We start from the raw sequence: 27,391 nt of genomic DNA on the forward strand, positions 1-27,391 counted from the left end.
GTGCCTGCCCTAGCCCCTCATCCTGAAATGGGGTAAAGGAGTGTGGGGGGGCACAGAGTCTGTCCTTAGGGAAAGCAGGAGACCGTCTGCAGACCTTGAGCAGGGTCAGTGTCCCTCACTTCTATCCTCTCCTACTCTCTCTCCCAGAGCCTCCTCCCTCTCCCACCATCCCCACCATGGGGATAATTGCTGGCCTGGTTCTCCTTGGAGTTTTGGTCACTGGAGCTGTGGCTGCCATTGTGATAAGGAAGAACAGAGGTAGGCTAAAGACAGTGTTTGAGATTTGGGCTTTACTGAGAAACTTCAAGCCCTGGATGTAAATGTGTCTATCTCCTGTTTTGTTACTATAAAGTGTATCCATTCATGTGTGCTTAGCCACTTCAGGACCATTTTTAAATAACTCTGTGAGGAAGACCTGAAAACAGAGAACAAAGGTTTCACATTGAGGATTCTGGTGATGTGGACACGGATCTGAGGTGGAGTCTCCAGGAGGAGGAAACAGGCCTGTGGGAGGATACTTGATCCTTTTCTCATGTTTCCTGACCCTGTTGTAGGTCTGCTTGTGACCATCCCTGGAATATTATCTGAGGTTTAGGACTAGGAGTTTCCTCTGGAACTGACTCATTCTGCATCCTTCTCTGTCTTTATCTTCCCAGAGATGGAAAAGGATGTATTAGATAACGTTTGTCATTTTATTTCCACCCCTTGGCCCCCGTGAACCAGCATTAGAACTCCCTCCTCCCTGAAAGTCTAGAAAGGAAGCAGAGATCTAGTCCCCCATCACTCTGCTAAACATCCCTGCAGCTGAGCACGGCTTGAGTCCTTGGCTCCACCAGTGGCCTACCTGTACCTGTATAGAACCTGGTGTTGATGGGCTTTTGTGTTCTGTCCCTAGATGTGAAGACTCAAGTTTGAGTTTTATTTTTTTGATTTTTCTAAGATAAAAAATTTGTAAGCCTATAATTTCACATATAAAATTCCTTCATGTTTAAATGATAAGAGTTTGAATTCCACTATTTGTGTCTGCAAGTTGGAAATCAGTCAGAGACTTTCATCATGTTAATTGCTTACTATTTCTCATACCTGAGGCTAAACCCCATAGAAGAGAAAACAATATGCACCTGTCAGCATGACAACTCAGGGGTGATGACCTTTGGGACTGTTCTTTGTTGTGGGTGCTGCTCTGATGATGGACATCAGTGACCTCAAATCTTGTTCTAGAATTCTCAGGCCTCTTTCCAGATCCACTGTCGTAGACTGTAAAGCAGCGAGACCAGATATTACTTTTTCTTTCTCTCTCTCTTGCAGGGTCTCACACTGTACCTCAGGCTGGCCTGGAACTCACTATGTAGCTGTGATGACAAATCTTCATTGTCAGCTTGACTAGATCCAGAATCTCCCAGGACTTGCAATTCTGGAACTGTCTGTGAAGGTGTTTCCAGAGAAGATTAACTGAGGGGAGGGGACTACACTGAACGTGTGAGACGCTAGCCCATGATTTGGGGGCCCAGACTGAAGAAAAGGGATATAAGAGTCAGCATGCTCACACTCTGTTTCCTGATGTATGGAGATGTGATTCATCATAGCCATGTGCTCCAGCTTCCATGAACTCCACCATGCCTTTGCTGCCAGGATGGGTTGTACCTTCTTAAATCAAAAACCAAAAGAAATCCTTCTTGCCTTAAGTTACTTCTTTCTACTTGAAATTGTCTGTTTTTTTGTTTGTTTGTTTTACATTAACGAGAAAAGTGAGTTATACAATAGTTTGTGTTGACCTTCTACTCCTATAAATCTTCCTGCCTCAGTCTGAGTCCTGGTATTGCAAGTGTAGGGGAATACAGTCTTCTTCAATAATGACTGATGTTATCAGTTATGAGTGAGACTGCTCATTGACTAGGGGATCCTGGTCTACATCCTTGAAGCTTGTGGTCTCAACATCAGCAGGCTCAGTCCAAGCTGATTATACAGACTCTTTACACAGACACTCTGAACCTTGAGATGTCCAGGGAACTCCCATACACAGGACAGTTGAGGCTCTCTGTGCCGTTTCTTTTTCTTTATTCGTTCCTCATATGACACATCCCAATTTCAGCCTCCCCTCCCTCTCTTCATACCAGTCTTCTCCCTTCACTTGCCAACCTCCCACTTCCCCAGATCCACTGCTTCTCCGGTTCCCTTAATACAAAACTGGCCTCCCAGTAATACCACCCAAACACAGCATAACAAGGTGCGGTAAGGCTAGGCATAAACTCTCTTATCAAGGCTGGACAAGGCAACCCACTGGGAGGAATAGGGTCACGGAGTCCCACAGAACCCAGGCTGAACAACCACAGCATGTATGCGGAGGACCTAGCACAGATCCATGTAGGCTCCATGACTGCCACTTCACTATCTGTGAGCCCCTATGAGCCTTGCTTAGTTGATTCTGTGGGCCTGTTCTCCTGGTATCCTTGACCCCTCTGGCTCCTGTAGTCCTGCCCCCTCTTCTGCTGGGTTCCCTAATGTCTGGCTGTGGGTCTCTGCATCTGCTCCCACCAGCAGCTGTTGGAAGCCTCTCTGATGAAAATTAGGCTAGGCATGAATCTGTTAGTATAGTAGAATATTATTGGGAATCATTTAATTTAATTTTTTTTTGTCATTCATATTTCTTTTGACCCTAGGTCTCTGAGCTATCCAGCTTCCAGTTCCTGGCCATCCAGGCACTGTGGGGCATGAGCTCCCTCTCATGGCTTGGGCCTCAAGTTAGATCAGTCATTGGTTGGCCATACACATAAGCTTACTTATAAGTTGATATAAGTTGTTAAGTAATAGATAATCACATTACATCCCACAGTTCCAGAGAGGTTAAGTAACAAGGAGGGCTCTATGGGGTTGCATGGATCACCGTGGGTGAGAAATTTCTAAATATTTTCTAAGCTCATCCCTAGAACTGGGTATTGCTTCAGGATTGTGATCTAACTATAAAATATCGCCAAAGGCTTGGGTGCTTGAACACTTTTGTGCCAGCTGTGGTGCTGTTTAGTAATGTTTGGAACATGTAGGAGGTAGAGTGTGGTTCTAGAAAATGGTTGTGGTGCATAATGGCACAAATCTTCAATCCCAGAACTGTGAAGGCAGAGGTTGGCAGATCTCTATGAATTGAGGTCACTGAGTTCCAGGACAGCCAGGGCTACATGATGAGACCAGAGAGAGGAAGGAGGGAGAGAGAGAGGGGAGAGAATTTGCTGGGGCTTGGCCTTGAGATGTTGATGTTCCTGGGTTTTTGTTTTGATTTTGTTCTTGTTTTTGTTTTTTCTTCTTGTTGTTTTAGTTTTTTGACACAGAGTTTCTCAGTATAGCTTTGGAGCCTGTTCTGGAACTTGCTCTGTAGAACAGGCTGGCCTTGAACTCACAGAAATCTGCCTACATCTACCTCCAGAGTGCTGGGATTAAAGGCATGTGCCACCACTGCCCAGTTTGACGTTGCTGTTTTAAATAACATTATTTATTTTGCAGACTTCTAGGCAATTTTTCCACAAACATGTATTTCTTTTCCAGGACACCTTACTCATTTACTTATTCTTTGACAATAACAAACATATTTTAATGCATTTTGGTCATTTTCATGTATACAGTTACCCTCTCTCATCCCCTTCCAATGCCCACTGTACCCCTCCTTCCCAGGGAGTACCCCACCTACTGTCATGAGCTATGAGTTCTGGAGTGCAATGGCCAGGCCATGTCCACAAGATGACATTTCACAGGACTCTCCACCCTCCAGCCCCAACAATCTTTGGCATGTTGTTAACTAAGCCTCAGAGGGAGTAATGGAGATGTCCTGTTAGGAGTGAACTATTGGTGAAATTATTAAGGCCACTCCACATAGTTAAAAGGGAGGTTTATTTTGTGGGGTAACTTACAAATGAAGGGGTAGGTTACAGGGTCTGGGAAAGTTATGGCGCAGTCCAATGGTGTTCTCGGTCTACCTCCAGCGTCCTGGGTCCGGAACCAAGAGAGGCCTCTCCTCTTCATCCTGGGTCTTCAGTGTCCTCCCTCAGCCCCACCTTGTAGGTGTGACCATTATCGAAGCCTCAATGGGGGTTGGAACTTCCAGGCCTGCCCCAGCCAGCAGGGTTTCAATGGGGGTGACCCACCTGTGGGAGCGAATGAGAGACAGGGGACACGAGAGACTGACAGCAAGACAAGATTCTGATCAAGCTGCAATATTTATTTCTCTCTGCAAGGCTTATATAGTATAGGACGGGATGGGGCAGGAAGGAGGGAGGGGGAAGAGACGTGAAAGGCGTGCAAGACGTGGGAGGTGTGCAGGTCGTGCAACTGCAAGAAGTCGGCTAAGGTCACTGCTCAGGGGCCATTTGTTCTGTTGCTAGGCTACATGAACATGGAATGCTCTTTACATTCGGTTGCCATGGCACCTGACTGTGGAATGTTCTTATCTTTGGGAGCCTCCGGTTAGTAAACAGGTGTTACTGCTCTGGGGAAGGGCGGTGGGTTTATGACTTGTTCTCTGGCTTAGCTAGTACTTTCCATGGTTCATGTTTGGTTCCTGAAATCTTGGTCCCTAACACAGGCCAAGGCTGGGATGGCTACCCACTACAGTGAACATTCATCAGACACTTAGATGCAGCATTTTGATCAGTTAGGCTCTACATTAACTGTAAAAAGAAGCTCCTCTGAAGCAAGGGTAAGAGTATTGAAAATCTGTGGGTATGCACATAAATTTTTAGAAGGCCATTTGACAGGATCACCATTTAGTAGCACAACAGTAGTAGGTGGAGCCCTAACTACTCCCTAGGGCTTATGAAGCCCTTTGCTATGGGCTTTTCTCCAAGTTTACAGCACCCAGCATAAATCCCACCTGCAGACCAGGTCTCAAATCTAATAAAAAGTTATTGGTCATCCCCTTAACTCTGGTAACATGGGGAAAATCTGTCTATAGCATTAAGCAAATAGAAGGGAAATGTTTACTACATTGGGGTGTATGTGGAATCAATGCAATAAAGGAGCAATAATCATAGTTTAAAAAATTTCCAACTATAATAATCTGTTTTTTAAAAGATTTGTGCAAAGCTACACAGAGAAACCCAGTCTTGAAAAACCAAAAAAAAAAAAAAAAAAAAAAAGATTTATTTATTTATTTATTTATTATTTATTTATTTGTTTGTTTATTATGTGTACCTTGATATGCCTGCATGCCAGAAAAGGGCACTTGATCTCAGTATAGATTGTAATGGGCCACCATGTAGTTGCTAGATCTCAGTATAAATGATTGTGCACTACTATATGGTTGCTGGGAATTGAACTCAGGACCTCTGGAAGAGCAACCAGTGCTCTTAACCTCTCAGAAATCTCTCCAGCACTATAATAGTCTTTATAAGTTCATAATAATAGGGAATAGAGAGATGGTTCAACAATTAAAGGCAGAGGCTGCTCTTTAAGAGGTTGTGGGTCCCTGGATCTGGGACCAGGTGATCTGACACCCTCTTCTGGCATTGTGAGCATATGGTGCACAGACATACATTCAGACAAAACACCCATACACATAAAGTACATATACATCTCAAAAATCTTAAACTCATAATAATTTATTTGTGGGCCATCTATGGTGCCTTATACCTCTAATCCCAGCTCTTGAGAGCAATGGAACAGGAGGGTTGTTAAGGATTAAGGGGGGGGGGGCTTTAATACCAACACTTGGGAGACAGAGGCATGCGGTTCTCTGTGAGTTCGAAGGCCAGCCTGGACTACAGAGTGAGTTCCAGGAAAGGCGCAAAGAGAATCCCTGTCTCGAAAAACCAAACAAACAAAACAAAAAAGAGATTACAGCTAATCAGACATAGTGGAACATGCTTTTAATCCCAGTACTTGGAAGGAGGTCTCTGTAGATCTGAGCCAGCCACCTACAATGCAAGGGTTAGGGTAAGGTTTAGTCAGGCCAGCCTGGACTACAAAGCAAGGGTTAAGGTTAGGGTTAGAGTTAGCCTGGCCAACCTGGTATACAAAGCAAGGGTTAAGGTTAGAGTTTACCAGGCCAGCTAAGGCTACATCCTGAGTTCCTGTTCAAAAATCAGAGAGAGAGGAGAGAGAGAGAGAGAGAGAGAGAGAGAGAGACGAGAAGAACAAGAAGAACATGAAGAAGAACAAGAAGAAGAAGAGAAGAGAAAGAGAAAGAGAAAGAGAGACCCATGGTCAGGTGTCTGTTCAGGTAATTAAAAGTGCCAAATTGTATAAATCAAGGGGAGGAAATTAGATTTATTTAATATGGCCACATTGATAAGGACTAGAGCAGCTCCCAAGTCTATCTTTAGTAACCTCACATGAGGACAATGTTTAACAGAAGATAACAGATGTGCATAATTAGGCTGTCCAAGTCCAGGGTGTGGTCTGGCTCATCATTAACCCCCCATCATTGTCTGGTCTGTAGTTGCATCCCACAAGGTGGTCCGATAAGTTATTAGAAGTATGTGGAAAATGTCTTTTTGGGACAAGATCATCTTCTGGCTAGCACCAAGTTTTAGTGAATGTCTCTCAGCATGAGATTCCTGGGACAATTCCAACTCCCTGAGGTACCTTAATTCACAATAACATATTCAAAAGGAAGAACAAACAAGTGTCATTAGACTATCCTCAGACAAGTTAAATGCAAAAGTTCCTATTTAAACCTAATGCTGGATGAGATGGTATTTGAGGTTAGGGATTTGGGAAATAATGGGATCAGAATGGGAACCTTTATGAATGGGATTAGTCCTCTCACAACGGAGAACCCAGAGAGCTCCTTCACCATGTCTGCCATGCTGAGAACTCAGCAAAAAGACAGTGCCATTGTACCAGGAAGTGAGCACTCACCAGATACAGAATTAGCCATCACTTTGACCTTGGGTTTACCAGCCTCCAGAACTATGAGGAATAAACTTTAGTTCTGTGTGAGCTACCCAGGCTCTAGTCTTATGTTGTAGCAGTTCAAAAAAAATATACACAATACCTATTACAAATTCATTCTCAAACATTTATTCACCAGGGTCCAGATCTCCTTTAATCCTCGGTTGGTGATAATTGCCTATAATACGGGCACCCAGGAGGCTGAGGCAGGAAGATTGAAAATTCCAGGCCAGTCTAGGCTAAAGGAGAACTGGTCTAAAAGCAAGCAAGCAAACAAGCAAATAAACATATGTACCTGCATGCAACCACACACGTGTATACATGTGTAGAGACATGTTGTGTTCAAACACATCTGGAACGCTACCAACACTCTTTGGGACAAATGTCCCCCATCCCCCATCCTACCTGGTGCAGGGCGGGCAGTCACCCTGGAGCTCCTTAATGTCACTCTACTCACTTCATTGCCCCACTGTCTCGCTGGCTGTCCTGTTGCTAGACCCTCATGGGTGCCCCTCCTGTGTTCTGTTTTCTTTCCTTTCTTTTTCTTTCTTTCTTTTTCTTTCTTTTTTTTTTTTTTGGTTTTGGTTTATCGAGACAGGTCTTTTTCTTTTCCCTCTTTCTTGTCTTCCTTCCTTCCTTATTTTCTTTTTTGTTTTTGTTGTTGTTGTGTTTTGCTTTTTTAAGACAGTTTCTCTGTAGAGACCTTCTGTCCTGGAACTAGCCCTGTAGCCCAGGCTGGCCTCGAACTCATAGAGATCCGCCTGCCTCTGCCTCCCGAGTGCTGGGACTAAAGGCGTGCGCCACCACCACCTTGTTTTCTTTTCTTTTGTTGCGTCAGGCTTTCTTGTAGCCCAGGCTGGCTTCAAACTCTTACTGTGTAACTGAGGATAAATGTTGAATTCTTTATTCTTCTGCCCCGACCTCTCATGCGCTAGGATTATAGGTGTATGCCATTGATACAGGAGAAATTGGGGTCCCCTTTTGGAGTTTTTGGTCTCAATAATAAAATAATTTAGAAAGTCTCAAAAAGAATCTCAAGACCATATCAAATTAAAAAGGAAAACCTCAGGATCAGCAAGCTGCAAAGTCTCAGCAGCTTCCTGGAGGAGGAGGATGGAGGAAAGAAGGGATAGGCCATTTTAAACTGTCATGGAGGTCAGACACAGGGCAGGCAAAGAGCCACATGGCAAGGAAGGAGGCTTTAAAGAAAGAGTAAGGAAGCTGAAAATATTGAAGGGAAGACCCAAGGTGTTAAGGAGAGCATGCTTAGAGAAGAGACAGAAAAAAGGGAAAAGGGCTTATCCAGAAATGGGCAGACTTATAGAACTATGTATTTGTGGCCCATGAGTTACTGTACTAGAATTTGAGAATCTGGGGAGGAAGAGTACAGTATCTCATTAGAGGACTAATTATTCTGCCTCTCTCTTTAGCATGGATTAAGGTGAGCATGCCTTCTTAGGTGTGTCCATAGGCCAAGGAATGAACCTGCCCAACTGTAATCCTAGGTCTCCATCCAGCCCAGAGATTCTGTTCTTTGCCAGGAGCTTTTTCTACTCTTACACCTAGTCATATCAACCTTGTATGAATATGTATTGAAGGAGATTTTCTGGTACAGAACAAAGACATGCAAATGCCTGCTTCTGTAAGGGTAGAACTTCAAACCTGTCAACCCCTTTGACAAGAAAAAGGCCTCTCAGAAAAGCTGGTTTCTCTGGACACTATAGAAATAAAGTCTCTCCACAATATAAAGTGGCACAATGGTCCCTTTATGGGGACCCTGTATGGTCTACCTGGCCCAGAATTTGCTTTGTAGACCAGTCTAGCCTTGAACTCAGAGATCAATCTGCTCCTGCCACCATTCCTGACCCTTACATTGTAATTTATTTTGTATGTATGTCTGTGTGTATATACCCAGTGTGCAGGTGTGAGAAGATAACTTTTGGGAGTTGATTCTCTCTTTCCACCATGTGGATCCCTGGGATCAAACTCAGATTGTCAGGCTTGGCAGAGCCTTCACCTGCTGAACCATCTCATTGGCCCCTCATCTGAATTCCTCTGCTGGGAAGTACATGGACTAGGGTTAAGAAAGTTAAGAGCAAGATATCTATGGTAAACTCACCTCTGTATCATCAGGCCCTCTCCATGCCTTTTAAGTTTCTGGATTTCCACCAGCCCATCTTTTAGACAAATATAAACATTTAACATCTTTGTTATGGAAATTTAATGGCACCATTGTAATATCATAAGAATGTAGGAATGTAATATTGGGGCCAGGCATGGTGGCACACACCTTCAATCCCAGAACATAGCAGGCAGAGGTCTGTGTATTCAAGACCAGTCAGTCTGGTCTGCATAGAAATTTCCAGGTCAGCCAGGGTTACACAGTGAGACTCATTAGATTCCAGCTACTTCTCAGGCCACAATTCCTGCAGCATCACACCCCCATCCTCACCCCCAGATACCACTTAGACATCGTCTATGAATCCCTGTATAGTAGACTTTCAGGTATCAGGATTTCCCACCTGAAGATGTGAGTTTATATCTAAGTGGATATTGATGGCCACACATTCTGTTCCCCACTTCCTTCTCTGCCTGCTCCTGGGATTCAGAGCCTGGCTGCAGGCCTTTGCTGTGCAACATCTCAGTCCTCAGAGAGCTATAAAATGGTACCCTTTCTTCTGCCCCATGGGCCCTTATTCCTCTCTTCAGAGGCCCCAGCCATGCTGTCTGTCCCTGGTGCTGGGGCCTGAACTCACCTCAGAGTCCAACCATACTGTTGTCTGTCTATCCATGGCATTAACAACTCTTTAAATAAATTCTTTACACCCAACAGTCAGTCCATCTCAGTGTCCATCTTGAGTCCACTTCCCAGATGTTTCAAAGAAAATATTTTGTTTCTATACCCCAGACCAACCTCAAGCTTCCTACATTCTTTTCTTTATAGAGACCTGAATGGAATAGAAACCCTCTGAAGAGAATGACATCTTTCAGGAAGCATCATCCAGTGTGAGATTCACACATATGAGGTGGGACTGTCCTGACCACAGACCCATGGGTGCTGCCTAGGACAGGAACAAAGCTTTCTCTCTAGAAGTTCAATGTCACCTCTCACAAGAGAAGAAAATTTCCCTTCTCAACAGGATGCCTAGTTTCACTTCCTCACCTGTAACCTCAACATTGTCAACAGAGGAAGACGAACAAATAGACTCAGACACCAGCCCATTAATTAGAAAAGATACTTAAGTGTCATAAATTCTTTTTATCCCCTCATGTTGCTGTATCTTGGTTCACAGTGATCATCCTCTACTCATCCTTTAGATTCCCTTATGTCTTGACTTGTCATTTCTCTTAGATTTGTATTTAGAGGGAGAAAATTAGCCTGAAATTGATACCCCAGGTATATTATGATTCTCCTCAGTATTTTCACCAATACTTAAATATAGTTCAGATTCCATAGTATTTACCCAAGGCTCCAGTTTTGTATAACATGATATTTTCTTATTTTATAAGAAGACAGACAGAGTGTCTTTATAGGCTCTCATTGTTCAGAAAGCTCCTGCTGAATGAGGACCTGAAGCCTCTAGATCTTAAAGTCATTGGCTGTAAAAATTTGATCTAGCTTAGGGCACAAGATACCTTGGCGAACTCCAAAGCTCACCTCAAAATGCCTAGCATTCATTATTTTTGTCCATTCTCTTCTCCCAAAGAACAAGCAGTTGCGTTCATTTCTAGGAAACACTGGCTGCCACTAATGGATTCCTAAGGCTCCCTTCTCTTGTTCTCTCCTTCACCCCCCTTTTTAGGGTCTTTTCTCTTCCCCTCAGAAACTTCACTTTCTTTGAAAAGCTACGTCTAGCACACTCCATATCTCTGAACTGCAGTTTACATAATTTTGATAAGCCTTTCAGCCATACTTCCATGAAAATAATAGGATTGTTGAAAGCATCCCTAGACAGCCCTTTCTTTATTGGGTCCATCTAGTGCCCCACTTTTCACAATGATTAGACCCCAATACAAACACATGTACCCCAGTGTCTGTGTGCAGTGACAGCAACAGACATCCTAATTGAGAAAACTAGCCTCTTATTCAAGGATCCTCATTCACCCCCATGCTCTTAATGCTGTGTCTACTAACCTTAAAACTCCTTAAGACAAAAATATCTATGGGCCAGCAGACCACCTGGGAACAAGTCCCATTACCAACATTGGTACATCATCTTGCTTCACTTAACACTTTACATCTGTCTGTGTACATCTTTTAGACTGAGATCCTCCCTCCCTCAGCATGACAACTCACAGGTATAAAAATAGTGTGAAGCAACAAGAGCTCTGGGATGCCTCTTCAAATAACCCCGATTGATTTCTCTGTGGTGATACCTCTTAGAAAGCAGTTTTACAAGACAGATTGTAATTGGTGCTGCCAAAGTTTCCCTCAGACACACTAAGCCCACTAGGAAGTCAGCCTATGCCAATGCAGCCTGAAAGACCAGTTTTCAAAGCTGCTCCATGGGTGTGAAAAGAAAGCTGCAGAGTAGTGGAATTTCGGAATAATTTTTTTCTATGTGAGTGTCTTAGAAAGGGAATGAGACCCACACGTGTACTGATGGTCACTCTCTTTATCTCTTTCTCCATATGTGTCCCTCTCTTTGTTATACACAGCTAATATATATTCAACAGAAATTCTTCAGGCATTAAAAGTTTTATTTGGGGTTGGGGATTTAGCTCAGTGGTAGAGCGCTTGCCTAGTAAGCGCAAGGCCCTGGGTTCTGTCCTCAGCTCGTGGGTGGGGGGGGGGGGTTTTATTTGAAATTTACATTTCATTTCTAAAGTAAATGATAAAAAGCAGAATGTTCTGATAACACATGTGTAACAAATCTATCAGCTTCCTAATTAGTGTTCAGCTACAGATGTAAAAGAATATCCAGCTGCTCTGTTATCTACTAAGGAGATAGTCTATGAAGGGCTATAAAGGGGTTATCAAGTTAAACTATCGGGGAGTCCAGAAAATAAAGGAATTGTGCATTATATTTTATATCTCCAAGTGTAATAAACATTTTATAGTATCATTTTGTGGTTAACAATTGTAAAAGTGCAGGTTTCTCTCAGACCTGGAGCTCCAGGATATTTAGAGTAGGAATAGGAGAAGACAGCTGAAGAAACACATCCCTACTGCTGGGATAAAGTAAGAGTGGGGGATCATCTTTCAATTTCCAATTAGCCTAAGTGGCTTGGCTAGCTCAGCAGAAGCTGTCAGCCTGTCAAGGAAGCTTGCTTTGTTGGTAATCAAACAGCCTTAGCCCTTGCAAACTGATGTCCATGGCTGCAGGCAGTTTGGGAGTTAACTCTTTCCTTTCCTCTCTCAGTGATTAGTCCTGCTGAATGCTCTGACTACAGTAGGCAGCTTGGCAGCCTAGATCATACTAGACCAGGCTGGCCTCAAACTCAAGATCCACCTGCCTCAGCCTCTTGAGTGATGGGATTAATGGCATGTGCTGCCACTACAGCCCAAAAGAAAAACTTTAAAACACTTTTCTTGTCCTTTTCCCTTTTTGGGTCATTCATTGGTTCCCCTCCTTGCAATCTCCAACACACACACACACACCCCAGCCAGGCTGGCCTCACTTTTCAAATGCTGGGATTTCAGGTCTCTGTCACCATACTGAGCTTTGGTCTGCAGTTCTTAAAACACAAGATATATATTCATCAGAAAAATGAGGCTGAACCATTTGTGACTAAATTATTTTAGGAATAGTTGCTTTAATGGGTTTTGGGGGAATGTGCTTAGATTTATTCTTTTCTAATTACTTAGTTTTATTCTAATTTATCCTTTTCTCTGTTTGAAGATTTATTGCCATTTGGTTGTTGGTCTGATTTTTCTTTTCTCAGCTACCAACTTCTGTGTGAAACTTGCAGGGAAATTTTAGATGGGGAAGTAACAAGAGTCCAGGGACTATCACTCAACATATGGAACTCTGACATGCCGATTTGTTTGTTTGTCTTGCTTTTGAGAATGTGTGTGTCTCTCTCTCTGTAGTTCTGGTTGTTTTGGAGCTCACTATGTACTTAAACTCATGGTGATCTGCCTGCCCCAGTCTTCAGAGTACTGGGATTAAAGGCATGTACCACCATGCTTAGCTTATACTGTTTTTGTTGTTGTTGTTTGGTTGTTTTGCTTTCCAATTGCTTTATTTACTTTTTTTTTTCTATGCAAATGGGCAAAAGTGTACTGTTCACAGAAACTTACAGAGTGAGATGGCAATCGCCAATTAGAAGATGGCAACACAAGACCCATGGAAATAACACAAGGCTCACCACAAACAGATCAGTAAAGGCATGTCAGGAAAATGCAAGGAAGAAGAAGACAGTCTGAATCACTGTATGAGTCTCATGGACAATTGTAGAAGCCAAGGCATAAGCCAAAATTCATCATGATGAGCATGTTGATTAGAGAGCTCCTCCCTAAGGACATACCGTTTCTTGACTATAGCTCCCTAAGTTTTCTCTTGATTCTTCTTATCTTTTCCATCTTATCATCCATAGCCTCTCCATCTCTACCAATCTCATCATTAATCTGCCTGTTGGGTTCAGCCTATAGGAAGTTAAGAGCAATTCTATGAGTCTATCCTCTTCTCTTATTTCCTGTAGGTTGGTAGCCATCACTTATTCCAAAAGGGTGGTCAATCTTCTGTCCATTTTACAGTGGCTGCTCCATTTCTTCCTTTTCCTGGGCCTATCCCTTGCCATGTCTTCCCCTTCCCAGTTCTCTCTGCAACACAAAGTGCCAGCAGACATGCTTGACTCACCCAGGCCTAATGCCAGCCTGCCATTCAGAGGGTGACAGAGAGCTGGTAACCAGATGCCAATGATGACTGTACCCAAGGCTGTGCAGCTCTGCAGCCTCATGCTGGTTATTTTACATTTACTCTTCTCTCTCCTAACCTGCCTAAGTTCCAAAATCACCAAAGGAGAAAATAACTACCTCTGGTCCTCTCCCTCTGTTCTATCAGGAGTCTCTTATGGCAAGAAGACTGTCAGAATCCTGGGCAGACTTTTGCCACATACCAATGTAAGGGGTCTCATCTGGTACCTTATTATGTCATCGGCAGGCGACTAAATCCCAGCCAAGAAACTGGACATGCACTCCCAAGCTCGCTCGCTCTCTGCTCTCTCTCTCTCTCTCTCTCTCTCTCTCTCCTCTCTCCTTTTCCTAATAAATCTCTAAAAGGTACCATGGCTGGTGACTCTTCAGCTGCTACAGTATCCAGGGCCAGACACCAGTGCTGCCCATACCCTTTCAACCATCATCATCTACTTTAGTCCCATCCAATGCTCCAAAACAAAATAATTTTTAAACTCATCTGTTCTCTGGTCCCAACAGACAATTACATGTTCTCCAAGTGCACTGACTTCCTCTAAATATAATTTACTATTCCCTGACACTCTGCATTCTTTCCCTCTCTCACACACACAAAGTATAGAGTTCAGGCCACTCCTCAAATCCTGGAAGGCTTCTCCCCACCCCCATGACTTAGCCTCTTGAATGGTGGAAATAAGTCATGTGCCTCCAAGACCAACAAAAACCAATAGCTTTTGAAGGTGAATGGAACCCATGAAATTACTTACATACTTTCTTGAGATGTATAACATCAAAAATACTTTTATGCCTCTCAAATATACTTGCTGTATTTACTGTAGTGTGCTCGACACTGAGTTAATCTGTTGACACCTTAGTCTAAACAAGGCTGTGAAAAACTAATTAGGAGTTATTACATTCTTCACCACTACCACTTACTTGCAGAATGTAAGGGCAGTCTCACTTCTTAAAAGTCTTATTTATAGTCAAAGAATGAATGAACTGAAGAGATGTTTTCCGTGCTTAAGAGTGTTTACTGATCTTGTAGCTGACTCCAGTTCAGTTTATAGCATCCCGCTCACAAACACCTGCAATTCCAGTTTTAGAGAATTTGACTTCCTCTTCTGACCTCTATAATGTCCTCACACACGTGGCATTTGCACAAATTCACACACACACACACACACACACACACACACACACACACTTTTTTTTCTGTCAGTGTCATGTAGGGAAAGCTGGCCTTAAACTCATGTCAAACCTCTTGCCTCAGCGAAGCTGCCTAACTGCTGGGATTACAGATGTCTGCCACTATGAGCAACCTTTAACAGGGTAACTTTGAAGTACTTAATAATGTATAATGTATAAGCACAAATACGAGATCCTGAAACCACAAAATTCAGAATCTCAACACAGCTCTGACAGGACTCAGAGAGCTCCAATTACAGGAGGAAGCAGTTTCCGTGAGTGCCTGGTCTGAGGTTTTGCCTTCAAGGTGTTTGAGGTAGGGAAGCCAAAGGTTGGGAATTCCCTCATCGCCCTGGAATTCCTTCTTTCTGCAGCCTTCAGCCCAAGTCAGCTGTCCCTTCTGACCATCTGGACACATGTTCTCACTCCCACTGCACGTAGGAATTTTGGAGAAAGCCACTCACAGTCACTGTGGTCTCTCCCCACAAACCACGACGCTGTAAACTCCACAAAGAGGAACAAGGCCTCAGTCCCTTCAGTTTTCCTGGACACCAGTGATGGGTTCTGCAGCGCCATGCCCCACCCTCCTGCTGCTCTCAGTACTCTTGGTTCTGACCCAGACCAAGACCCATAGTGGCGCTGGTGAGTGTGGATCAGGAAGGAATGGCCTCTGCCGGGTGGAGCTGGGGCGCCAGGCCTGGGCAGCATCCCAAAGCCCTTTCTCATCACCCACCCAGAATCTCCTACTTCCTCCTCCACCCGCATTCCAAGCCCTGCGCCCTGATCTCCTCCTGCCTAGCGTAACTGCCAGGGTTCCGGGAAGAGGACCTGGCTCTCATCTCTTGCCGCCCCCAGGGTCACACTCTCTGAGCTATTCCGTGACGACGACCGCATCTCTAACAACTCTCCAAGATCTCCAAGTCTTCATCGTTGGCTATGTAGACGACACGCAAATCTTGCGCTTCGAAAGTGGCGAGTCTACTAAGATGGAGCCACGCGTGCCATGGGCGAAGCAGATAGGACTCGATTATTGGGAGTGGGTGAGAAAGGGTCTGGAGAGTTACTCACACCGGGCCAGAGAAAACCTGCGATTTGCAATCCGGATCTATAACCAGAGTGATGACGGTGAGTGACCCCTATGTAACCTGTGTACTGGCCTGAGTCGCCCTGGGTCCCAGGTCCTAGGTTCGGTCCGAAGCTGTTGGGCCCGCAGAGACCCTGGGCCCGTAGAGACCCTGGGCCCGAGAAAGCATCAGACTAAGACTGGGTTTCTGGTTCAGTTTTGGTGGAAATTCTGTGGGTGGGCTGGCCCTGAGATCTGGCTGACTTTGGGGGTGGCGGCAGGCTCTCATACCTTCCAGTGTTTCATTGGTTGCGACATGGGTCCAGACAGACGCTTCCTTCGTGGGCACTATAGACATGCTTTTGATGGCCTTGATTACATCAGCCTGAACGAGGACCTGAGAACTTGGACTGCGGCAGACAAGACGGCTCAGATCACCCAGCGACAGTGGGAGGAAAAAAATATAGCAGAGCGCATGAGGATGTTCTTGGAGCGTGGGTGTGTTGTTTGGCTACTCCAGCACCTGGAGATAGGGAAGGAGACTCTGCAGCGCTCAGGTAAGCGGGGCTGAGAAGTAATTCCTCCTTCTGCACTCGGAATAGCGTGCATGTCTCCAAGGAGGGAGGAAAATGGGACCAGTTGAAATACTGTAGCTCTCTCTTATATAGGGAGGGAGAGGAGTGCTCCTGACCCAACATCAGAGAGTGACTCTCCCAGTACTTGCCCTTCTCTCAGGACAGTCTAGGGTTTCTCAGGATGACAGGAAAGAAGATCCCCGAAAATAACCAACAGCAACCCCGTTCAGTCTGCAGTTCCCTGTGAACCATGGCCTCTCAGAGGCTGACATCCAATGTCTTTGGAGATCTAACTCAAGTGAGTCTCACATCCCTCCACCCAAGTCAGGACCAGAAATCCTGTATTCTTGGTGGGTAACTTGGGAATCTTTCTTTTCTAAGAAATAGATTATACTAGTGCCTGAGTGTAGAAAACGTATGTGGTATTTTAACACCCCCCCCACACACACACCCAGTCCCCACCCACATCTTGATTCTCCTGTGCATTGCCAGGACTCGCACATGAATACAGCTTAAGTCCCCAGAAAAAGAATTTTTCCAAATCCTCTCCTCAGACCCTCCAGAGGCACATATAACCCATCACCCTAGACCTGAAGGTGATGTCATCTTGAGGTGCTGGGCTCTCAGATTCTACCCAGCTGAGATAACCCTGACTTGGGAGAAGGATGGGGAAGACCAGACCCAGGACATGGAGCTGGTGGACACCAGGCCTGCAGGAGATGGAACCTTCCAGAAGTGGGCAGCTGTGGTAGTACCTTCTGGGGAGGAGCAGAGATACACATGTCATGTGCACCATGAGGGGCTGCCTGAGCCCCTCACCCTGAGATGGGGTAAGGAGGGGTGTGAGCACAGAGTCTGTTGTCAGGGAAAACAGGTTCTGGAGACCCTGAGTAGGATCAGTGCTGAGCTGGGCGTGAGGGCCCCTCAACTCTACTCTCTCTTCCCAGAGCCTCCTCCTTGGTCTACAATAAGAATGACTGTTGGTGTGGTTCTCCTTGGAATAGTGGTCACTGGAGCTGTGGCTGCCATGGTGATGATGAGGAAGAAAAGTTCAGGTAGGGAAGGGATTGGTGTCTGAGGGTTTTCCATAGAGTTGAAGCCCTAGATGGAATGTACTAGCCCTAGATGTGCTCATGTCCTGTTTTGTTCCTATGAGACACACCTATGTGTGAATGTTTACCTAACCTGGGACTCAGTGTACTCAGTTGATTTAATTCTTCCTTCCTTCCTTCCTTCCTTCCTTCCTTCCATCCTTTCTTTCTGTCTGTCTTTCTTCCTCTTTCTTTATTTCTTTCTTCCTTCCTTCCTTCCTTCTTTCCTTCCTTCCTTCCTTCCTCTCTCTCTCTCTCTCTCTGTCTCTGTCTCTCTCTCTCTTTCTTTCTTTCTTTCTTTTTCTTTCTTTCAAAGACAAGGTATCTTTATATAGCACTGGGTTTCCTGGAACCTACTCTGTAGACCAGTCCAGGGCTCTGTGGGTACTCTAAAGCACCATTATCCTGGATCTCTGGCAGTCTTTTTGTGTCCTCCATTGTAGTTACTCAGGTAACTTTTCCAGTTTCATCATTGTATTTCTGCCTTTTACCATCCTGTCCCAGCTCTTGAACTCTCCTTACACATAAAGGAACACCTAGTAAGTGTACAGGAAGGACACAGAGAGCAAGTCCCTCTGTCACTTCCCTAACATTGCTGCAGCTGGGCACCACATGGTAGTCCTCAGCTGCACCAGCTGAATGACCACATGCTGCACCTTGACTCAGCACATGGAGATAAGGAAAAGCTGTAACTGCATAAATGAATTTGGCTGTGGTGACATTGGCACATCCAGTTCCCATGAGTGGCAGGAAAGCAGTCCCACAGAGACCAACTCCAAGATGTCAGTGATTCCCGTGCTCAGTGGATCCGTGTGGGAGGTGATGCTGAGGGGCTTGTCAGTTCTGTTCCCAGTATGAAGCCTCAGATTTAGTTCATGGCTTTTTCCAAAACAAAATAATCACCAACCTTCCAATATCACATATTAAATTCCTTTGTTTTTAAGTGATAAGAATCAGGATTCCATTATTTATATGTAAAAGTAAAAAAATCAGCCTAGGGAATTTTCAGATAGCAGCCAGTCAGAGACTCCATGTAATTGCTTACTGTATTTTCTATCTGAAGCTACACCTCACGGGAGAGAAGACAATACAAATCTGCTAACATGACAACTCAGGACTGATAATGTATATTCTCCCCTTTCTTTCTCAACCCCTCCCCAAAATGGAATGCCCACATAACACCCTTTTCCATTATGGATGCTGTTCTCACCACTAACATCAGTGGCCATAAATCATGTTCCAAAATTCTCAGGACTCTTTCCAGATCCCTCATTTAGACTGCTCAGTATGTAGCCCAGTACTCACACTTCCTTTTTCTGTTTCTCTGTTAACAGCATCTCACACTGTATCCCAGGCTGGCTTGGGAACTCATTATGTAGCTGTGATGGTTAATCTTTATTATCAACTTGAGTGGATTTAGAATCTCCTAGGAGATTCAATTCTGGTCACATCTATAAGACTGTTTTCAGAGATTAATTAAGGATGGAAGACCAACCCTGGGGCCCAAGGATAAAATGAAGAACAAGAGAAAGCCAGATGTGAGGATACTTCCAAGCTGCTTCCTGATCTACTAAAGTTTGAGGAATCCCAGCCACATGCCTCTGTTGCCATTTACTCCATCGCACCTTATGCTGAGATTGACTGAACCTTCTTAAATCATGAATCAGAATAAATCTTTCTTCCTTTAAGTTGCTTCTGCTGGATGTTTTGTCACACAATTAAAAATGTTATTAATAAAAATCTGTATGGGCTTTGAAATACCTGCAATCCTCTTTCTCCATCCTAGAGTGTTAGAATTACATATATGAGCCATCATTCCTGGCAGCAGGGGTTATTTATGTAACGTGCCATAAGTGAGGCTCAAGGAGCTAGGAGGCCCAGGAGTTCCTTGTCTACATTCTTTGCAGCTCCATGATCTGAATAACAGCTGCCTAGGCAGCCACTTTGTTACAAATACAGAGATTTTTGTGTCTTCACAGATTTCCCAAGTCTTTTGTTTTGTTTTTGTTTGTGGGGTTTTGTTTCATTTTGTTTGTTTGTTGAAATAGTCTCACTATGTAGCCTTGACTGGCCTGGGAACTTGCTGTACATGTAGACCATGCTGGCCAGGAACTCAGAGAGATCCTACAGAGGAGGTATCTGTCTCTGCCCAGAGTGCTGGGATTAAAAGCCTGTATCATCAAGCCTGACTTTTTCTGAATCTTACTGAGATGTCTAGAGGATTCCTGTGCACAGGAAAGTCTGGGATTCCTTGGTCTACCAGCCTTCTAGACACATTCCCAGAGCTGCACAGTCTGTGTTCAAGGTGTGTTCTCTAATGAGATCACTGAGCACAGGAGGGCCCAGGACCAGTCTTGTTCTCTTTCTCGTCTACAATAATCAATCCTTTATGGTGATATTTTATTTGTGCTGAAATGTGATTTTATTTGTATGTTAATAAATAAAGTTGCCTGGGGGTCAGAGCTAATAGCAAGCCATTTAGCAGAAGTCTGGCAGTGGTAGCACACGCCCTTAATCCCAATCACATGACAGACAGAATCTCTGTGTGTTCAAGCACACAGCCAGCCTAAGACACACGCCTTTAATCTCAATACCAACCATAGAGACCTGGAGGTCTGTATAGCCAGGCAGTGATGAGGAGGTCATGTGGTAGGGTTTACAACCAATGAGAAGGCTGAACAGAAAGTTAATAAAAATGCAGACACACAGGAAGTAGGTCTCTTTTCTCAAGGGAAGGATGACAGGGACAGCAACAGCGAGGGGTAAGAAGGTGGTCTTGGTCTCAGCTCTTGGCTGCTGCTTGATCTCTGGGCTTTTAACTCTTCATTTGGCTCTGTGTTTCTTATTTAATAAAACTGTTCAGAATTATGTCTACATTTCTTTGATGATTTTATTCACTTCCAAGATTTTAAATGCCATTTAAGACCACCTCCCAAATGAATTTCTCTAGCCCAGGCTTATCTATCCCCTGTCAATCTGGTTGCTTTGTGTGAAGTTCCCTGTCTGCAAACAGCAAATCTATTCTGCTATTTGTACAGTCTTAAATTTTCTGTATCATCTTTACTTCATTTTGTAGTCCTAATTTAATCCAGTAGGAAATATTGTAATTTCCATGCTTTAAAAGAATTTAAAATTCTGTTTCTTTGCACTGCTTTCCCTGTTCACACCTTAAGGAAAAGCAGCCTCTGTCCCTTCCCTAAACTACTAAATGAACTTCCAATTGCTTCCTCCATTGTCTTGCTTACTTCCCACAAATTCATCCAGTTCTCAACCAGGATGATCGTTTGTTTGTGAAACACAGTCTGTGGAGATGAACTTGTAGTCTCCTGTGTCTTCTTCCCAGTTCCTGGGCTTCCAGGTGTGCACCACAACACCTGGCTCTGGTTTTGTTGTCTTTGAATTATTTATATATTGTAGACATTAATCCTCTTTCAGATTATAGCTGGTAAAGATTTTCTCCCTTTCCTCAGACTGTCTTTTCACTCTCTAATTGTTTCTTTACTGGGAAGACGCTTTTCAATGTCATGCAATACAATTTGTCAACTCTTGCTATTATTTCTTGAGCCCTTAATCCTTTCTCAAAAGACCTGGTCTATGCATATATCAAAAGGGTTTTTCTCTAGCAGAATTTAGATTTTCTTATTACATTTAAGGTGTTTGAGATTATTTTTCTACAGGATGAGAGATACAGTAGTAAGTTTGTTCTTCTACATGGGGATATCAAGTTTTCCCAACAACATTTGTTGAATGGGTTTTTTTTTTTTTTTTTTTCACCAATGTATGTTTTAGGCATTAAGGCTGAAAATAAAATAACTATATGTAAGGGTTTTTGTCGTATTGGAGGGCCAAAAAAATGCCACAAAAAGCATACCATGCAATAGACCTCACACAAGAGATTTACTGGGGAGGAGCCAAAAAGTCTGCCTGTGAGTGGGTATGTGAGAGAGAGCAGGGAGGGAGGAGGAGGAAGAGAGGAAGGGATGATGGCTCCGACCTTATGGGGGTACGGAGCATGAGCATTTGGGACCGTGGTGCCGTGGAAATTTGTCCCATTGTGATGACAGGGAAGCTAGTGCTGAGTCCTTGAAGGCTGGGTCAGGGAAAAGGGAGCACCTGGTTCTGGAATGTGGATGGTTCTAAAACTGTAGCTAGAGATAGTATCTGAGTCCTCTATTCTGTTCCATTGGTCTGTGTCTATTTCTGTGCCTGTACTACAGTTTTACTTCTTTTTTTTAAAACCATTTCTCTGTAATAGAGTATTGGTCTTCTTGCTAAGAACTATTGATTATTAAGGGATTTTTCTGCTTTCATATACATTTAGAATTTTTTCTAGTTCTTTAGGAATTGGAATTTCATTGGGAATTGCACTTAATTTCTAGATTTATTTCAGGAATATAGCCATATTTGCATTATTAATTTTGCCTATTCATGAGCATAGGCACATTTCTATATCTTCTAGTGTCTTCTATTTCTTTTTTGTTTGTTTGTTCGGTTAGTTTTGGTTTTTGAGACAGGGTCTAACCTTGTAAACCAGGTTAGCTCCAAAGTTGAAGCAATCCTCCTCCTTCTGCCTGCTGAGTGTAGGGTTGCGGATGTAAGTCATCATGCCCAGCCTTCTTTGGTGTTTTAGAGCTTTATGTTAGATGTCTTTAATCTCCTTATCTATATCCTTGTTTAATTTTGTTTTTGAAGCAATTATGTGTGGGACTGTTTTCCTGATATTTATCACCATGTTAGTTGTTGTTATATTGAGAAGCTGCTGACTCTTATATGGGCTTTATATCCTGCTACTTTGACCCGTCCTGCAGGCCAGGTTATTAGGTTGGACCCGAGGAGGCACCACCTGAAAGACCAATGGGGGCAAGAGAGGAAGGAGACCAGGCGCATAAAGAAAGACAGAGTCAGTCTGAGTTGCGTCAAGGTCTCGTTTATTGCAAAGTGAAGCAAGCTTATATACTGGTGGATATAAGGGGAAGGGAGGGAGATGGAAAATTGTTAGAAAAGGGTTAGGATGAGGTCTCTTTGGTCCAGTGCTTGAGCAACCGATCAATCAATTAGAAAAGGGTTAGGGAGAGGTCTCTTTGGTCCAATGCTTGAACAACTGATCAATCAAACATACTTCAGGAAGTTAATCTAAAGGTACATTTTGTAGTTCTTCCGGGAATGATTGTTTTGCAAGTCAATGGGTGCAGTTATGCCAGATCATCCAAGCAAGAAAAGCCAAGGCGCAGCCATCCAATTTTTGGTTCCCAACACTACTTTGCTGAAATTATGTTTGATATCAAACATAGGATCATACCACTTACAAATAAAGATCATTTAACTTCTTGCTTTATGTCTTGTTTCCATTTTCTTTCTTTCTCTTGCTTTATTGCTCTTAAGACATCAATAACTACATTAAATAAGAATGGAGAAAATAAACACCCTTTGTCTCATCTTAATTTTAGAGGAAATGTTGTTCCCCCCATTTAGTATAATGCTGGATAGAATTTTCTTATATAGAGCATTTATTATGTTGGAATACATTACTTTTATTCCTAGTTTCTTCAGGGTTTCAGTTTATCACAAAAGATGGCGAACTTTGTCAAAGACCTTCTCTGTGTACCTTGAGGTGACCCTGTGATTTCTGTCCTTGCATCTATGTGCCATATCACATTTATTGACCGAATATGTTGAGCCATCCTTGTATCATCCCTGGAATGATGTCAATTTGGTTATGGTATATGACATTTTAATGTGCTGTTGACTTTTGTTTGCAAGTATTGTATTGGAAATGTTCACATCCCTGTTCACCAAAGAAATTGGCCTGTATTTGTCTGTTTTGTGTCTTTACCCAGTTTTGATATCAGGATTATGGTGGTCTTATAAAATGCTTTTGGTAGTATTGTTTCCCTTTCTATTTTATGAAGTGATTTGAGATACACTGATGTTAGTTCATCTTTAGATGTAGAGTTCAACAGTGAGTCCATATGTTCTTGTATTTTTACATGGTTCTTATTTTTAGCATTATCAGGTGTGAAACTGCCCCAGAGCCATCAGTTAAATTTATAGTTGATTTGGAGAATGGTGGGAAATGAACACACTAATTCTCCATTAAAAACAAACAAACAACAACAACAAAAAAAAACTCTACTTGTTTTTAAGACAGAGTTTCTAAATAGCAGGAAGTTCACCAATTGGACTAGTTTGGCTGACCATGAGTCTGAGGAATCCTCCTGTGTCTGTCTCTACAATCCTTGGATTACAAGCTGTGACACCATAGCCTGGGCTCTGGGAAATTAAACTCCAGATGTCATGTTTGCAAGATAAACACATCACCAAATTCCTAGCCCCATAGTAAACAACAGTCCCTGGGAGTGAGTTTGTAGTTATTTCTCCCATGTTCCTCTTGTGTTCACTTGCCTGTTTTTGAGATTCCTTTTTTTAACACCTTGGGTTTTCAACTTATTTTTTAAAACTTATTTGTATTTATTTATTTATTATTTATATAGAGTTCTGTCTGCATGTATGCCTGCAAGCCAGAAGAGAGCACCAGATCTCATTACAGATGGTTGTAAGCCATCGTGTGATTGAACTTAGGAACTTTGGAAGTGTAGCCAGTGCTCTTAATCTCTGAGCCATGTCTCCAGATCATCAATTTATTTTTATGAAAATACCTTGAGCAAAATACAATGGGAAAAGAATCTTCACCTTTCTGTTCTAAGTTCATCTTTATTCCTTCTTGTCCCAGACTGTGGAATCAATACCACCACTGTGCTCTGTGGGGGTAAAGAAATCCATCAACTCCCTTCACTATGCTGGATGCTAGAGGGTTGCTCTGCCCCTGTAAAATACTGCATGGAAATGTAGCTTTTTTCCTACTTTCTGCATAGTGGGCTCAAAAATTACACTGTCTCTATGTGAATATGAACAGTTAGCATTTACTAAAATAAACATGTGTACTTTCCCTTGTTTAATAAAAAATTTAGAGAAGGGCATAGAAGGTCAGCAAAGGTTGGAATTCAGAAGTCTGCATGGTTTAAATGGATGTTTTATGACAACTTGGCTTCTCCTTCGGCATGTTTAATTGTGATGTTTAATAGCTATCCTTTCAGTTTAAGAAGACACTTTTCAAATAAAATTCTCTCCTAATGATGAATTCCAGCCCGTGCCCTTCAGTGGGAGATTCAGCAGAACTCACAGGGTTTTACTTGGAATTGCCATTCTCCATTGCAATTTTTTTTTCTTTTCACCTGAAGGGAAAGAAAAGATGCTCAGCTTTAAACAGTAAAAGTGCCCAAGTTGGACTGGTGGGATGGCTCAGAGTTTAAGAACAATCCTGTTTCATGTAGTGTGGTGGCCCATGCCTTTAACTCAGGAGTCAGAGGCAGGTCTGCATGTCTACATAGTGAGTTCCAGGATCGCTAAGGCAGTTTAAAAAACCACTCCCTTCATCAGGCCCACTTAATATCCACCATGCCTTTTCAGTTTCTGAATCACAAGCAAATCTGTTTAATGTCACTGTGTAATGTAATAAAGAAGTGCTTCTGTTCAATAACCCCAGACCAAACCTTAAACTTCCTACTTTATTCTTTAGAAAAAAAGGTTTTGTTTCATTTTTAGTTTTAGTCATATGTTATTCTTTGTGTGAATATATGAACATGAGTACAGGTGTCCTTGGAGTCCAGAGGAGTTGGATCCCTGGAAATGGGTTCCATGTGGATATGAGGCACCCAATGTAGGGGCTAAGAACAGAACTCTGGCCTTCTGTAAAAGCAGCATGCACTCTTACCTATGGAGCCATCTCTTCAATCCCATATTTCCTACTTTCTTTCCTTCATGGAACTCCATCTAGATTCCAAACTTTCTAAGGAGAATGCTATCTCATAGAAATTTCACCAAGCTCTAGGCTTCAGAAGTCAAGCAGCCCTTTGCCTCCCAGATCCATCCAGTGAATGTTTCATGCTGATTGGACCCTCTTAAGGCAGGCATGCTCCAATGCTCCAGTGCAGTGGTATCAGCCGTCACCTGCCTCAATTAGGGTTTCTATTGCTATGAAGAGACACCATGACCACGGCAACTCTTCTAAAAGAAAACATTTAATTGGGTACTGGCTTACAGTTCCAGAGGTTTAGTCCAATATCTTCATGACAAAAAGCATGGTGGGATGTAGGCAGATGTGAGCTGAGAGTTCTATATTCTGATCCACAGGCAACAGGAAAAGACTGAGCCACTAGGCCTTCCTTGAGTGTCTGGGACCTCAAAAGCTGCCCCCACAGTGAAGCACTTCCAGCAAGGCCACATCTACTCCAACAAGGCCACACCTCCTAATAGGCCACATACTCCCTATGGGCCTCTATGGAGGCCATTTTTATTCAAACCACCACACCACCCTAATTGGCAAAGCCTCTTACTTACTCTAGAATCTACATTCACTCTGATGTTCTTCATGATTTACTGATTCCTTGTAACTCTATAAGACTCAGCATCTGTATGTCAGTAGGTCACTGTCAACAAGGCCTATGACAAATTCTCCCATCATCTTGTGGCACTTTATATACAATTATACATTTACTTTTCCTTGATAAACTGAGATTCCTCTTCCCCATCACGTCATTTGCATTAAGGAGAAATCAGTCTAGAGAATTTTCAGAGAGCAACCATTGAGGTAATTTCCTTGTGTAAATTGCTTGCAGTATCTTTCATCTGAAGCTTAGCCCAATGGAAGAGAAAACAGCATGTTTCCCTCAACATCATAACTCAGGACTAATGATATTTCCCCCCCTTTCTTTCTCAGGCAAAAACAAACAAACCAACAAATAAATAACTTAAAAAAACCATATATACCCATATAGAACCTTTCCCCATTATATTTGCTGTACTTACTATTAACATCAGTGGCCTCCAATCTTGTTCAAAAATATTCAGGCCTCTTTCTAGATCCATAATTTAGATTACACATCATGGAGGCCAAGACTTGCTCCCTGCCCCTTTTTTTTTATTATTATTATTTTTTCCAAGATAGGGTCTTATTGTGTACCTCTGACTACCCTAGGATTCACTCTGTAGACCAGGTTGGCCTCTAACTCACAGAGATCCTCCTGTCTCTGCCTCCTGAGTGCTGGGATTAAAGGTGTGCACCCCTATGCCCAGCTCCTTCTTCCCCCATGCTGGCTTTTGAACCCACTATGGAGCTGTGATTGTTACTCCTGTCAGCGTGAATAGATTTAGAACACCTTAGGAGATACAGTTCTGGGTGTCTGTGAGGGTCTTTCTTGTGAGGATTAATTGAGTTGGGAAGACCCTCCCTGAGTGTAGATGGCACCATCCTTTGAGCTGGGAAAAAGGAGAAAGCCAGATGAGAAGCGACATCCCCACTCTCTTGCTGTGGATATCGCTCTGTGTAAATAAAGTTCTGATTGGCCAGTGGCCAGGCAGGAAGTATAGGCAGGACAAGAGAGAAGAGGATTCTGGGAAGTAGAAGGCTGGGGGGAGACACCGCCAGCTGCCGCCATGAAAAGCAACATGTAAAGACACTGGTAAGCCACAAGCCATGTGGCAAAGTATAGACTAACAGAAATGGGTTAATTTAAGATAGAAGAAGTAGATAACAAGAAGCCTGCCACGGCCATACAGTTTGTAAACAATGTAAGATTCTATATGCTTTCTTGGTTGGGTCTGAGTGACTGTGGGACTGGCGGGTAAGAGAGATTTGTCCTGACTGGGCCAGGCAGGAAAACTCTAACTACACTCTCTGCTTCAT

The 27,391-nt window shown here is 43.2% G+C and overlaps 1 protein-coding gene and 1 pseudogene across 1 annotated transcript; one reads left to right on the plus strand and one right to left on the minus strand.

The window, feature by feature from the left end:
- Nucleotides 1-13,250: 13,250 nt before the first annotated feature.
- LOC118575935 lies at nt 13,251-13,600 on the minus strand (annotated as a pseudogene).
- A 1,877-nt stretch (nt 13,601-15,477) lies between these two features.
- Nucleotides 15,478-19,298, plus strand: LOC118575936 (HLA class I histocompatibility antigen, alpha chain F-like). Its single transcript, XM_036176287.1, has 5 exons — nt 15,478-16,045; nt 16,265-16,540; nt 17,113-17,388; nt 17,506-17,613; nt 18,984-19,298. Exons 1-5 carry the CDS (start codon nt 15,478-15,480, stop codon nt 19,067-19,069), a joined length of 1,314 nt encoding a protein of 437 aa, XP_036032180.1. The 3' UTR covers nt 19,070-19,298.
- Nucleotides 19,299-27,391: the final 8,093 nt, after the last annotated feature.

The sequence above is a fragment of the Onychomys torridus genome, unplaced genomic scaffold, assembly GCF_903995425.1.
Source record: "Onychomys torridus unplaced genomic scaffold, mOncTor1.1, whole genome shotgun sequence".
Lineage (NCBI taxonomy): Eukaryota > Metazoa > Chordata > Mammalia > Rodentia > Cricetidae > Onychomys > Onychomys torridus.

Bases quoted from the DNA above. Each gene is read 5' to 3' on its own strand.
- LOC118575936 (XM_036176287.1), top strand. From the start codon at position 15,478: ATGGGTTCTGCAGCGCCATGCCCCACCCTCCTGCTGCTCTCAGTACTC. The intron at 17,389-17,505 runs GTAAGGAGGGGT...CTCTCTTCCCAG, and splicing joins GCCCCTCACCCTGAGATGGG to AGCCTCCTCCTTGGTCTACA. The intron at 17,614-18,983 runs GTAGGGAAGGGA...CTCTGTTAACAG, and splicing joins GATGAGGAAGAAAAGTTCAG to CATCTCACACTGTATCCCAG.